At 35.2% G+C, this 15632-nt stretch overlaps 1 protein-coding gene across 3 annotated transcripts in view; it reads left to right on the top strand.

Annotated features, from left to right (window-relative positions):
* The window catches only part of TRIM33 (tripartite motif containing 33), a 129950-nt gene that overhangs the window by 86783 nt on the left and 27535 nt on the right, over nt 1-15632 (top strand). For all 3 annotated transcript variants that reach the window (XM_015066167.3, XM_027058285.2, XM_053214636.1), the window contains exons 5-10: nt 5630-5746; nt 8368-8482; nt 10757-10903; nt 11346-11463; nt 12857-13131; nt 13776-13940. In XM_015066167.3, the coding sequence (XP_014921653.2) occupies nt 5630-5746; nt 8368-8482; nt 10757-10903; nt 11346-11463; nt 12857-13131; nt 13776-13940 (937 nt within the window). The remainder of the gene's footprint in view (nt 1-5629; nt 5747-8367; nt 8483-10756; nt 10904-11345; nt 11464-12856; nt 13132-13775; nt 13941-15632) is intronic.

Below are 15632 nucleotides of genomic sequence, written 5' to 3'. Positions count from 1 at the left end.
ATATTAATTATAAATTTGTTTAAAGAAGAACCAACACACAGAGGGTTATCCAAATTATTCAACTGTTACTGTGAAGATGGAACATACATTGTTAAATTTTCTAAAGATTAAATGAGAGAATCCATGTAGGATACTTAGCACAAGACACCTGAAAACATAAGTAAGTTCTCAAAAGAGCTATTGCTATCTATACATTGATAAGTGCTTAGATAATATGATGTTTGGGACTTATTTCAAAGTAATCTTGAAGATAGAGTGGTGGCGGGTATCAACAAAATTATCTATAAATAGATACTCCAAAAATATTTATTTATTTAGAGAGACAGCGTGAGTGGGGGGAGGGGCGGGGGGGGGGAGAGAGAATCCCAAGCAGGCTTCACACTGTCGGTGCAGAGCCTGATGCGGGGCTCGAACCCATGAAACCACAAGATCATGACCTGATCTGAAACTGAGAGACGCTTACCCAACTGAGCCACCCAGACACCCCACTTTTAAAAATATTTTTTTTAATGTGTTTTTATTTTTGAGAGAGAGACAGAGAGCCCAAGTGGGGAAGGGGCAGAGAGAGAGGGGAACAGAGGATTTCCAAAATGGGCTCAGAGCCCAATATGGGGGTGGAACTCATGAACTGTGAGATCATGACCTGAGCTGAAGTTGCAGGCCTAACTGACTGAGCCACCCAGGCGCCCCTAAATAGATACTTTTGAAAATGGATGGTAGGTTCAGTGGAATTGAACTGCTAATATATGTTCAAAATTTTATGTTATTTTTAAAATGGAGTACTGAATTACAAAAGAAACTGAGTCAGAATTACTATGTGGCAGGTTTAAAAAATGTTTCCCTAGATACTAGTTTGGTTATAAACTAAGATGATACATTTTTCTAGAAGTGCCAGAGTAAAATCTTATCAATTGTTACATGCTGACAGTTATTAAATAATACTGTGATTACTTGGTGAGTAGCATCCCTGTACAGCTCAGGACCTAGTAAGACTAAATGTGCATTCAAAAGTTATAGTTTGGGGGTGTCTGGGTGGCTTAGTTGGTTAAGTGTCTGACTCTTGATTTCAGCTCAGGTCATAATACCAGTGTTGTGGGATTGAGCTCTGAGTCAGTCTCCGTGCTGAGAGTGGAGCCTGCTTAGCATTTTCTCTCTCCTTCCTTCTCTCTGTCTCTGTCTCTGTCTCTCTCTCTCTTTGCTCCTTCCCTGCTTGCACTCTATTTCTCAAATAAATAAACATTTTGAAAAAAGTTATGGTTTGAAGTTAGTAGATAATTGACTCTCAGTCTTTTTACCTTTTTTAAAACATAGTTTTTACTTTTATTTTAGAGAGAGAGCATGAGTGACGTAGAGGGGGAGAGGGAGGAAGACAGGAAGAGAGAGAGAATCTCAAGCAGGCTCCACACCCAGTGCAGAGCCTGACGTGGGTCCCTGTCCCATGACCTTGGGATCAGGACCTGAGCCAAAATCAAGAGTTGGTTTCTCAACGCACTGAGCCACCCAGGAGCCCCCTCAGTCTTTTTAAAAAAACTGTTCTTATTCATCTCCCAGTCTTTACTTATGAGAACCATGTTTTCAAGAATTTCTGAGCAAACTGCATTAAACAGTAATTTATTTCTCAATAATAAAAAACACATATAATCCATGATGATGATTTCTGTTCAAAAGTAGATAACCAGTGGTATATTTAGTATACTCAGTTTCTATAATTCTAACCAAAACCACTGAAAGTCTTACCTAGCCTGTTGTAACTAAATCATGGGCACCTGTAATTTTTACCTACACATTTTGAAATGCTGAATATAGCTCATTGTGAGTAGAAGCCCAGGTTAAGAATCACTACTTCTGCTTCATATGCAAGATTAGCACCTAAGAAATGGCTTTCGTGTATTTACATGTTAATCAGAATTATACTTAATCTATTTATATGTTATTCTTTTTTTCCTCCCCATTTCTATAATTTTGATTGAAAATGCAGTGTTACTCTGGCTAAGAGAATCAGAAGTAACTTGTAGCCAAAATTACTTCCATATTGCTTTTTTGTTGTTCAAGCTCCATTTTTTTCTTCTGAGTATATAATTGAAATTAAACAAGTGAACAGAGACAAATCTGATTATCACTATTCATTCAAGCTCTTTTTTTTTTTTTTTTAAATTTTTTTTTTCAACGTTTATTTATTTTTGGGACAGAGAGAGACAGAGCATGAACGGGAGAGGGGCAGAGAGAGAGGGAGACACAGAATGGGAAACAGGCTCCAGGCTCTGAGCCATCAGCCCAGAGCCCGACGCGGGGCTTGAACTCACGGACCGCGAGATCGTGACCTGGCTGAAGTCGGACGCTTAACCGACTGAGCCACCCAGGCGCCCCTCATTCAAGCTCTTAATTGTTCACTATTATTTATTATCTGAAGGCAGTTTAAGCAAAATGTGCAAGTCTTTTTTTTAGCATCTGACATTTCTCTACTTTTCTAGTTTTGCTTTCTTTTCCTTAATCTTGAAAATGACAGCGTCAGAACTGTGTAGTTTTATACATTCTGATTTTTTTTTTCCCAGCGAGAGAGAGCTTACCTTCCTCCTAAAGTTTATCTCAAGCACTCTTAATTATCCTTAAAACATCCAGCTCAGATGTTAACTCCAGTATAAGTGGAGGAAAGGACACATACTTAAATGTAGGTATATCATAGTGTGTTTGCTTACTACTTGCTCACATGAATCAATAAGATACTTCTGTGCCTTTTTTTTTTTTTTTTTTTTTTACATTTATTTATTTTGAGAGAGAGAATGTGAGCAGGGGAGGGGCAAAGAGATAGGGAGAGAGCTATTCCCAAACAGGCTCTTGGCTGTCAGTGTGGAGCCTGACACAGGGCTTGATCACATGAACTGTGAGATCATGACCTGAGCCGAAATTAAGAGTTGAACACTTAACCATCTGAGCCACCCAGGTGCCCCAAGAAGATATTTCTAGAAGCAAGATTCTAAAACATTTATTTTTAGGTGAAAAGAGAAATACATTTGTATAGGGTTAAATTTTACAAATTAAAATTTTGTGAATTATGATACCAGTTGACCTTTCTACCAAACGCCTTTCTATTTATGACATAATCTAACTCAAAATCAAATTAGAGTCACAAAGATCTTTCTTCCTCCCAATCTAAAGCTCACGGAGTTTAAAAGGTTAGCATGGTAATCTCATATTCCCACTTCATTTGTACAGATTTAACAAAGTAAAATTTTATTTTGGATATGGAGAAATTATTATGGAATAAATCAAATGTTCTTCAATGAAAGAATGAAATGAAACAGGAATCTTTAGGTTACCTGTCTTATAGTAGATAGTTTTATTTTGAAATTAAAATACCCTTGTCCTTTTGTGCTACTTAATACCTTCAAAGGTATAATACAAGGTATACAAGTGCTAGACTTTACATTATACATGGGTGGGGTTATTTTTGCTTTAAAGAAATTCTTAAAAGTCATAAAGTGGTCAATTTTGTTATATATATTTTACTACAATAAAAAATTCTTCGAATCATCGCACAAAATAAAAACCTCACTTGCTCTGTAACACCAGTCCTTATATTGCTCTACATTTTGCTTTCTGCTGCCCTCCATTTTTCCTTTTCCTCTTGAACCTAGCACTGTGAAACTTTCCTTCATCTTACCAAACTTTCCTTAGTGGTCACAACTTCCATGGCCTTTTCTCCCTTGATTGAGATCTTCACTGAAGACACAAACATCTAGATGCTCATAGTCTTCCTATTAATACCAGTTCCTGCCTTTACTTTAGTGATTTTAGTAGCTACATAGACAGTTGTAACTTTGTCAGTATGTTGAACTCATTTCCAGTGGCATTTTGCATGTGCCTTAGGTAGGCATTTAATTTTAGGTAATCCTATGGACCTTACTTTAACTAGAGCCATGTAAACTCCCAAATCATCGTAGATGCTGGTATCTCCATTGTCTAAGCTTGTTTGTGCAACTATGCTAGCTTGTATTATGTTTTGATACCTTATCTGAGTTATTGTCAAAGAGTTCTAGCTGATCATCCTGTTTTCCCTTTTCAGATTTACCTTTTCTATGTCTGATGAATTTCCTAGAACATAAATCTGATTATTACATCTTGGTTAGAATTTTTCAAGGGTTTCCCATTACTGAGAAGATAAAATCCAAATATTAGCATGGTATACCCAGCCCTCAGTCCGATTCTGGATTTTATTAATTATTATCTCCTATTCTGACCTTTGCATGGCTTTCATTGGCTAAATTGAAGTCTTTGTAGTTCCCCAAATATGCCTCTGCATTTAGCATAGGATATTATTTTGACTTCCCTGTGAAGCTTTCCTTGGTATCAAGGCTGACTTAAGCATTATGTTCTTTTTTCAGTCTATATATATTTCCATTATAGCTCTTATCACCGTATGGTGTCATTTCATATGTGTGCCTATTTATTACAAGAATATGAAGAATAATGGATTTATTGTTTTTTTACTCATGTATTCCCTAGCATACAGAAGAATCCCAAAAATATTTGTTGACTTAATGAGCAATTTACACAAAGGAAATAAAACCAGCAAAGAAAACCATTCTACCTTCCTAGTAATCAAAGAACTGTAGTCTTTACTATGGAGTCCAAATTTTCACTGTAATAATATTAAGGAAATACTAACATACACCACTCATGTTAACAAAGTTATAAAACTGGTGTTGGTGATTTTTAATTGATACAACTCTTTTGGAAAATTTTGACTAATATAGTATGGGGAGCTGAAAAATTATTTCAAGTAATGAATGTAAAGACAAGATAAAAATTAGATGTAAAATTGTGTATACATTATGATTACACTTGTATTTTATTTTTTATTTATAAAATTTTTTAATGTTTTACTTATTTTTGAGAGAGATACAGAGCATGAAGTGGGGGTGAAGCAGAGTTAGAGAGCGACACAGAATCTGAAGCAGGCTCCAGGCTCTGAGCTGTCAGCACAGAGCCTGCCACGGGGCTCGAACTCATGAGCGATGAGATCATGACCTGAGCCGAAGGCAAAGCCCGGAGCCCGCTTTAGATTCTGTGTCTCCCTCTATCTCTGCTCCTCCCTTGCTTACACTCAGTGTCTGTCCCTCTCTCTCTCCCTCTCTCTCCCTCTGTCTTTCAAAAATAAATATTAAAAAATTAAAAATAAATAAAAATAAAATGCATAATAAAAAGACTAAGGAATGTAACCGTGGTAGTTAGTAGTGGTTTTATGATGTTAAAGCTATGGGTAGTTTTCCCACCTTTGAAAGTATTTTCTGTAATGTTACAGATTTTATGATATAAAATGTATACAAGCTTCTCCAGTATTTGAATTTGAAAAAAAAAAATGTAATTCTGAATCAAAATTCTAATGTAAGAGCACTTGAACAGTTTTTAAGTAAGTTTTTCTGGTCTTACAATAAATAGCTTCTTAGGCGTGGGTCAGAAGGGAAGGGATTGGTAGTTAAAAGTTGCTCATGGTAGGGTGTGTGAGGCCAGCATAGAATGCAGATAATTTAAGTTATGGTCTCAAGATTGAATCATGTAGCAATTCTTTATTTTAAGAATTTCAATAGTAAATATTCTGCTTTAAATGTGGTTTTGTTTTTGTTTTAAGGTATCAGTTTCTTGAAGAAGCTTTTCAAAACCAGAAAGGTGCAATTGAGAATCTACTGGCTAAGCTTCTTGAGAAGAAGAATTATGTTCATTTTGCAGCTACTCAGGTGCAGAACAGGTAAGTGTGTTGCCTTAAAACCATAATTTCACTTTAAAAATTATTATACACACTAGATCCAGTTTAAATTTGTTTCCCTTCTGTATTAAGCATATATAGAAAACATTTTTAGAAGGGTAAATATATGTAGAAGTTTGAATTTGGATTATGATATGTGTTAATTAAGATTTCATTCACCAAAATTTTGAATACTCTTAAAATACATCTTTAACTCTTTTCTAATCAGTAAAACTCTATTCTTTGTAAAGCCTTAGTTAACGATGGAAAAAGCAGTTACTATGTAGAGTTGAATTATAAAACTTTTAACTGTGTGGTTGACATAGTATAGAGGAGAGACTATGAAGAATGTTTCCTGTAAAAGAAGCATTTTTAAAGACACTACTTCTCGCAGAATTATTATTATAACTTATATGTAACAGCACACTTTATGGCACATAGTAAACTCTCAAATTTTGACCATTGCTATTATTTTTATCAGTAATCCCGTCAGCATTTAAAAATTCTATTCAGGTTAATTTCTCAAAAAACTAAATTTATTGATAGGCAAGTTGGAATAAGTTCCATAAGTGAGTACGTTAACAAGATGAGGATTCTTGGGGTAGAAAGATGAACACTTGGAGCTGGCATAATTAAAATCAGTATATTCCTGGAGGTATGAATAGGATTAGTAAGCATTTTTCAGTTTCACGAATATTGAGACTTCTGGTATTTCTAGAATATTAAAATTAATTACTTTATTTAAAATGGCAATACTTAAAAATATTAAATAGATGAATGAATAGCGCATTATACATTAGACTATAAGGTGGCAGAACTTTCATCTTAAGAAGTGATACCAAAAGAAAATAAAGTGTACTCCAAGGTTGTAGGTAGTATGTAACAATGCAGTTGACTCTTGAACAACATGGGTTTGAACTGTGTGGGTCTATTTATATGCAGATCCCCCCCCCCCCCGGATAAATATAACATTTTTCCTTTCTCTAGCTGGCTTTATTTATTGTAAGGATACAGTGTATAATGCATGTAGCATACACAATATGTGTTGATCAACTCTTTATGTTATTGGTAAGGCTTCTGGTCAACAGTAGGTTATTAGCTAAGCTTTTAGGGTGTCAAAAGTTATACATGGATTTTTGACTCTCTGGGGATAGGTGCTCCTAACCTCCACTTTGCTCAGGGTGAACTGTATATACTTTACATGCACTAATTATGGATGGTTAATTCTTATGAAAATATCAGGATGTTTTAGTAATACTGCTGATATGTTGTGGGTGATATTGGAGAGGATAGCTAGCTGTCTTATAAATTACAGATGGATGTCCTTTTCAAAGAAAAGATACTTGATTCATATGGCAGTCCCATATTTTTGTACATATGTTTTGTACATATTTTGTATATATGTTCCTGAATCTATGTATAGAGAAGTAGAACAAGAAGTTTATGTGTTACGAAATTGCAAAGGGTTGGAGAAATTCATGATTTCATCTCCAGAAAGATTTTTTTTTAAAGTATTGAAATCTCCAATGTTTCTTTCCCTTTAGACACATAATGACCTATATCTCCATTTTTTAATGTACATTGATTTCTTTCTTCACAATTGAACATGTAGTAGACATGCTTAAACCAAAGGGAGTCTGACAGTGGCTAACTGTTCACTACTTTTAGCAAGCTTAATAATTTCACTATTTGGCGGAGTCATTTTAAGTTAGAATCCTACATTATCATTAGTAATCAGCAGTCTTACTTTTAAAAAGACATTTTCCAATCACATTAGTAAGGACAAAATTGAATAAAATTTTCAAATAAGTGCCCAAACAAGCACTGAGGTATAGACAAAGGAGGGAAAATTATATTATTACTCAAATTTGAAAAGACAATTTAGAGGTTGGAAGTGTGGGTAATAGTTTGTAAAGAAGTTAGAATGTATAAAAGTTGAAGGCTACGTTCTTTGGTTGTTTAACATTTTACACATTTATATGGGTAGGATTCTCCCCCACCCATGAAATAGGTATCAGCAATTTCATTTTTGCAGCTGAAACCTTCCTATTCTAAAACATCGAACTCTTTTAAAACTGGATTGAAAATGTTTTATGCCCTTAATTCTATATAGTAGGAAAATTATTTTGAGAAGAACCTATGGAAGGAGGGGGCACATTTTAAGTGGTTCAGTTGTAAGTGAAAATAAATGCTTCTAAGCTTAATTCTTATTGTTTCAACAGATAATTACTGTTTGCAACATTGTTCTTTTGCACATTGTTTTTGAAAGCATTAAGTAGATCCAGTGTGCCAGATTTGACACTAAATAGCAGTTGTTGATGTCAGATGTTTATATATCACATTCATGTCACAGGAGCTAAAGGAGATTGCCATCTAGATTAATAAACTACCTTTATGAATTTAATTTAAAATTACTAAATATTTAATCCATTCTTTGTCTGTATAAATAACTTGTTTAGACCAAACTGAGTGCTCAGGTCTACCGAAACATAAGTTGTACATTTTGACAAGGGTTTCATTTTAATTACTTGCTTAAGTGCCCAGTTGGATGAATTTCTGTAACAGTTGATGATTCAGAGACATAGGATAAGTTGATAACCTAATGATGCATTTCTCTTATTCAGGATAAAAGAAGTAAATGAGACTAACAAACGAGTAGAACAGGAAATTAAAGTGGCCATTTTCACCCTTATCAATGAAATTAATAAGAAAGGAAAATCTCTCTTACAGCAGCTAGAGGTATGGTTCAAAACCAAAATAAAACAACAACTGCTTCTCTTGCTCTTTAGCTGTTTTTAATGTTTATTGAAAGGTCTTTTAGATTGGTTGGGGGGGTATGGAAATAAAGACAAATTAAAAACATTTTTCATTTCATTTTCTATTGGAAAATAGAGCTTTACTGAGTTAGTTAATTTGCGGCCCAATTCAGTAATACTGATTTTAGCTGTATAAATGAGGAGATAGTGTTGTCCTCTTAAGATTTAAAGAATTATTACTAAAATGTGATATAAACAAAGACAAAGCCAACCTACTACTCCCCACTCCCCCACCCCCATCCCTGAATATAGGGCCTCAATTTGACTTTTACATGTGAATGTATACTGGGGTCTGCTTGAGTCATTTGTGTTTTACTTTATTTTAAAAATATTCTATAGTTTTGCTAAAATGCTGCTCATTTTGAAATTTATAAACTTTAAACTTATTGCATTTTTTAAGATTAATATGCAGATATAAATTTCCAGATAAGAATCCAGTCAGTTTGAAATCCAAATTAAGTTTTAAACAGAGTTGTCTCTACTGACCACAGTTCATTGGTTCTCAAAATTTGGTACTCTTTAGCAGGTTCAGGTGATAGGGGGTTGTGTTTTCTGCATCATCAGTAGCAATTTAAGCTATGTATTTGATTTTTTAAATTTCTATTACTTGTAACCTCAACATTTCCACAGATTATTTTCTGTTCCGTTCCCTCATAGATCATTGTAGAAATACTAGACACATAGTTACATACAAATGAAAGAAATTATGTTGGCAGTATTATTTCTGCATTTCTGTCTTTTGAAATACATCTTTTTATTGAGACACAACTGTGAGATTAAAAGTACTCTCACACATACCATTAAAGTTGGAGGTCTCTTTCCTCTTGTATATTCAGCTGATGCATTTAACTCGAATAGATTTTTGTTTTCAAAGACTCTTCGTGGAGAACACTGAGCAGCAACTATTTCTGATAACCTTTTGATAACCTTTTAACTTACTGCAAATACACTGTAACTTAGGTCGAAAATAATCGTAAACCATTTCAAGAACTTTTGAATGAAAAGATGCCTTTTAATGCTAAAATATACAAAAATACTGAATCATAAATCTGCCACACATGCCTAACATGCTGAATTTAAGGAATAGATGTTTTCTAGTGTAATATGTTCTTAAACTTTGTAAAATAAAGGTTTTCCAATGCTTGGTAGAAGGGATGATTTCCAGGGAACTTGTGAATCAAACTTCTATCAGTTGAATACTTTTATCCATCGTTTTGCATTATAAAATGGGCAACTTGTTTTCTTAGGAAAAAATTGCCCAATGAGTCAAGTTGAGGTGTTCAGAAAATGGTCAAGTGCGAAGTAGATAGGTTGTTTGGCATGCCAAATGTCAGAGCATATAAGATATCACCTGTCCCTTCCGGGAGTTTTAGTTCCCAGGTAGTTTATTTTTCCTTTGCAGCATTTGCCCTCAAATTGGTCCTTCAATTCTTATTTATGCTCTTGTTCTTTGAGAACTTTTGTTATTTCAAAAGGTTCCTTAACTCTTAGAGCTTTAAAATTTACCTTTTTCATTTTGTCTTTTAAACATATTTGAAGGAAGAGATTTTAACTTTAGCCTCCTGCTATACCAGTAGGTGGCACTGGTAACACAAAATTTTCTTTGGACCTAAAAGTGTGGAGTTGATTATATCAAATTTCTAAAGGTCAGCTCATTATGCCACAGATTCTGTATATTGGATTAGCCTAATAGATACTATTTTTATTTATTGTTTTTTAATTTATTATTTTTTAAAATTTATTTATTTTAAAAGACAGAGAGGGAGGGAGAGAATCCCAGGCAGGCCCTGGGCTGTCAGCGTGGAGCCGGATGGGGGCTCAGACTCACAAACTTTGAGATCATGACCTGAGGCAAAACCAAGAGTCAGACGCTTAGCCGACTGAGCCACCCAGGAGCCCCTAGATACTATTTTTAACAAAGACATTTTATCTTCTGAAGGAAAAGGGAGACATCAACTAACAATTTTTATATGTGGAATGCCCCTTTGTTAGCTTTGAGAACTAAGTTTTAGTTCTGCCTTTGTTTGCCTAAGTTTAGTTTCCAACTTTTCTTTTGATCAGAGGCTCATTCCATAATGAGATAAGTTAACTTATCCCGATTTTAAAAAGTAACGTAGGTATTGTGTTCGTTTGCAACAGAAGCAATGAGTTGGATTTTTCGTATAGAATTCTTCACTGAACTCTTGTTCTGTTTCAGAATGTTACAAAAGAAAGACAGATGAAGTTATTACAGCAGCAGAATGACATCACAGGCCTTTCCCGGCAGGTGAAGCATGTGATGAACTTCACAAACTGGGCAATTGCGAGTGGCAGCAGCACAGCTCTACTGTACAGCAAGCGACTGGTGAGACACATAGAGTGTTTATCCACAGGTCTTTACATTGATTTTATTAAGACTTACATTCAGTGAACTGTAGCTGTTTCAAGTCTAGATTTTGTATTTTTGCCAATGTAACCACCACTGCATTAAGATACAGAAAATTTCCATCACCCACAAAAGTTTCTTTGTTCCCCTTTACACCTGACCCTAGGCAACCATTAATCTTATTTCTGTTATTTTCTAGAATTTCATGTAAATGGATTCATACAGTATTTACTGTCCTGAAGATACACGATAAATCATTTCTGCCAGAAATGTGCACTTGATTGCTAATATAGGTAGTCTTTTAAACACAACTGTCTCATCTCAGATTGTGGGGCTACATGAGCTTTTTATGTCTTTACCATGTTTGTTTTCTCAGGTAATACTTAATTTTTAAGACTAATGTGAATTTTTTCCCTTCAAGATTACTTTTCAGTTGCGCCATATTTTGAAAGCACGGTGTGATCCTGTGCCTGCTGCTAATGGAGCAATCCGTTTCCATTGTGATCCCACCTTCTGGGCAAAGAATGTAGTCAATTTAGGTGAGAATTAATTAGTTTTTTCAGTGTGACTGGGAACACTAAATTAGGAGGAGAAAGAATCTAAAACAGATTTTAGATCCTTAAAGCTTTACTGTAACACATAAACTTCTTGGAAAATATGTTCCTCATTGGAAACTCACTTGTGCTCTGTTCGTGACATTTTGAAGAATGTTGAGCGTCTCCTGTGTGTAGATTTTAAAAATGTGTATTATTGTTGACTTTTCCCCCACATATTTGAAAATTGGTAATGACTGTTTTATGTAAAAAACCTAGCATATGGGGCTTCATTCTCTGGAAGAATTTATTAGATGCCCTAATAGTTTGTTTATTAATTGTACCGAATTGTCCACTAGAGGAGGCCCTCCAGGATGCTGATGTGTGTGAAAGTCACATTGAGGAATGTTTGAAAGATAAGAGTAGCGCTTTTTCACACAGAAGAGAAATGGGCTTCACTCTTGTCCACGGTGTGGACCTACAGACCATAGGCGAAAGTTACAGAGAGACAGACAAACAGCTCAATTTAAAACAAAGACCCAAAACTTCCCAACAGTTAGAACTGTCTACAGATTGAGGAAACTCACTTTGAAAGTAGTTAAGTTCTCACCACTGGAAGTGGTAAAAGCAGAGGTGAATGGATTTCTGTAAAAAAGTGATCTTTGTGTATATTAAAATTTGGCTATAGCCTTAGAGAAGGCATTGGCAAACTGTATTTTGTGTGGCATGGTAGCTAAGTTTGTTTTTTACATTTTAAAGGCTTGTAAAAATAAATGAAAGTAGAAGAATATATGGCAGATCTTATGTGGTCTGCAAAGCCTAAACTATCTGACCCATTAAAGGAAAGGTTTGCCAACTCTGCCTTACATCCAACCTTCCTAAAATTTGCCTTCTATTCCTAGAAAATAAAGGGCTGTGTGAGAACCAAGGAAAATTGTCATTTCTAGGGACGTAAGTGGCTAAAACATTCCATGTTTCCATGGGAGACAGGTTTCTAGCAATGTAGTACTCTGCCCTGAATAGTATGGCAATTCAAAGGAAAATGGAATCAGCATTAGCAGTCTTAGGTATCCTTGAATCTTGTCCAGGAGAATTGATTTTGACTGACTAGATGTGCCTCCTCCAATAACATCTGTTTCATATCTTTAATTTTCTGTACATTTGTGTAAATATAGAATAATACACAATACATTATTCTGAATAATCAAAAGTCAATTATTTGGCTTTGGACTATGTTTCTGATCTTCATCATCTTTAAACCTATCTCCCACCTCTGCTGTCCTGTCAGAAGCTTTGAGTGCTAATAGTTGTGAAAGGAAAGAGAAAAAAATAGTGGCAATCAAAAGTGGATGATTTAATCGTTTATATGCAAATTATTCTCATTTTTTAAATCCTTCAGGTAATCTAGTAATTGAGAGTAAACCAGCTCCTGGTTATACCCCTAATGTTGTAGTTGGGCAAGTTCCTCCAGGGACAAACCACATTAGTAAAACCCCTGGACAGATTAACTTAGCGCAGCTTCGACTCCAGCACATGCAACAGCAAGTATACGCACAGAAACATCAGCAGTTACAACAGATGAGGATGCAGCAGCCGCCTGCACCCGTATCCACAGCAACGACCACGACACAGCAGCACCCTCGACAAGCAGCCCCACAGATGTTACAGCAACAGGTGAGTATTAGAGCATGGCACGATTGATAAAAATGATGAAAGCCTCAAGACTGCACTCCGTCCTATTGGGATGAATTGCACATTTCAAAGTGACTAGCAGAGACAAAGCTCAAAGGTCAGAGTTTAAATATTTGCTCTGGGTTTGGCAGGGGCCTGGGGGAGATGTGACAAAGGGCATTAAAGAACTATTTAACATGGGATATGAAACTAACTCATGGTACTATGGAAGAGCAAAAGTTTTTATCCCTCCATTCCAGGTATTTTTTGTTTTCACGTGTGATTTGGGGCCAGAAAGCCAGATATTTTTTTACCTAAGATCAGATACATTCCTTAGGCATTTATTCAAACTATTCCCATCCGTGTATCTCTTTTGATTTCCCCTCCCCCATCCAAATCAAAACCACTAGTCCAGGTTTGGATAAGTTAATGTTGATAGGCTTTACACACACACACACACACACACACACACACACACACACACACACACACACAGCAGAAGGGATTGGGGCTAGAGTTGGGGAGAATGACTTACGCTTTATACTTTATGCCATTCTGTCCTATCGATTTTTACCATAACATTTTATCATTGAAAGATAAATTTATAAAAAATATTATTAAGCAAATGCAATGTCTACCTTTTGTAGCCTCCAAGATTGATCAGTGTGCAAACAATGCAAAGAAGCAACATGAACTGTGGAGCTTTCCAAGCCCATCAGATGAGATTGGCCCAGAACGCCGCCCGGATACCAGGGATACCCAGGCACAGCGGCCCTCAGTATTCCATGATGCAGCCACACCTCCAAAGACAAGTATGCCTAGAGTTACATTTGTAAGAATCATACAATTTTAAAATTAAAAGACATAGTTTTTCTTAAGCAGGTGGGGGCTCGGGGTTGGCCATTGATACCTTTGAAAATTTGATTAATGCTGTGTATCTTCTTGTTCCCCCAAATTACACATACACATGAATTCAATTTTAACAGCTTCTTTAATGGCATTAAACCCATTATATACTATGGGTTAAGAACCTCTGGTCTCGTCCAGCCAATTCATTTTACAGAAGTAAAAAACAAAGGTGCTTTTTATTTATCCACAATCACAAGAGGTAACGGTAAAGTCAAGATTAGAACCTTAGTTTCCTGAAATTGTTTCTCTGTTCTTTTCATGTGGTGGTGTGAACTTGATCTGTAAAAAGGACTTTGAAAACAGTAGAGCTGTGCTATATAATTTATTTATTTGGGTATAGCTTCTCTCTGCTTGTTTTTCTTTTTAGGATATAGATAATGCCTGCTATGAAAAATAAGTGTATTTTAAAACATGTTTTCTGATTTTTGCCTGAATAGTAGGTTATAGTTGAATAGGAGTTAGGACTATAAAATCAGGCTACTTTTACATATGATCTCTAGTTATAAAATAATAAAGTTCATTGTGGAACTGTTATAGTGATATTTTTCAAAGCATGCTTTAATAACCCTCAGAATGAGTATGAGGTCCTTGTCAAAAATAGATTCTGAACCATAGCCATTGAGTCCAAATTTCTAGGAGGAGAGTACTCAGAAATAGTAAACTTTTACTAACTCTCAGATCAGTTTGCATACTAAACTTGGATAAATAGTCCCAGTGCAGTGGTTCTTCAACTTTTATACGCAAGTACCTTTGGAAAGACTTTTGAAAAATAGGCACTCCCTCACATTTAAGACTGACATTTAAAAGTTCTATTATAGGGGCACCTATGTGGCTCAGTTGATTAAGTGTCCGACTTTAGCTCAGGTCATGATCTCATGGTTCGTGAGTTCGAGCCCCACTTTAGGCTCTGTGCTGACAGCTCACAGCCTGGAGCCTGCTTTGGATTCTGTGTCTCCCTCTCTCTCTGCCCCTTCCCTGCTTGTACTCTGTCTCTCAAAAATAAATAAAACATTAAAAATTAAAAAAACAATAAAGGTTCTATTATAAATTTAAGTTTATAAATTAAGGACATATTTACTGGCATATTGTAATTACTGACATCATAAAATCAAACCGTTTCATCATTCTTATAAACTAATCCAGTGGAATCCCAAATACTATAGCAAGCTCTTTTTTGGAAGTCCAAACTTTATTGTCTCTTTTATGCTTGGACCTGAATTTCTCTTCTACTTCGTCTATAGAATTTTATCTTTATATACTTATGTTTGATAGGTATATAGATCGGTCAGTTGCAGTTTTCTGTGGGAAAAATATCTATCTTAATTTAAAAATTCTTGTATTTCCAGTGACAGTAAGACTATTATTAAGCTTAAAAATATTATTTTGGACCAAATTTTCATTATAGTAATTGCTGTACAATTATACATAAATATACTTATATGGTTTAAGAATATTAGGAAACATAAAAAATAAAATTTCTGGGTACACATTTCTTTATGAGACAGATGGAGCCTTTTCCTTTTTCCTGTTCATTTGTGTGTGTGTGTGTGTGTGTGTGTGTGTGTGTGTGTGTGTGTGTGTATTTATTTATTTTA

This window comes from Acinonyx jubatus, chromosome C1 (genome assembly GCF_027475565.1).
Source record: "Acinonyx jubatus isolate Ajub_Pintada_27869175 chromosome C1, VMU_Ajub_asm_v1.0, whole genome shotgun sequence".
NCBI lineage: Eukaryota > Metazoa > Chordata > Mammalia > Carnivora > Felidae > Acinonyx > Acinonyx jubatus.
The sequence above is the reverse complement of the archived record's forward strand: the minus strand, read 5'-3'. Positions and strand labels throughout refer to the sequence as shown.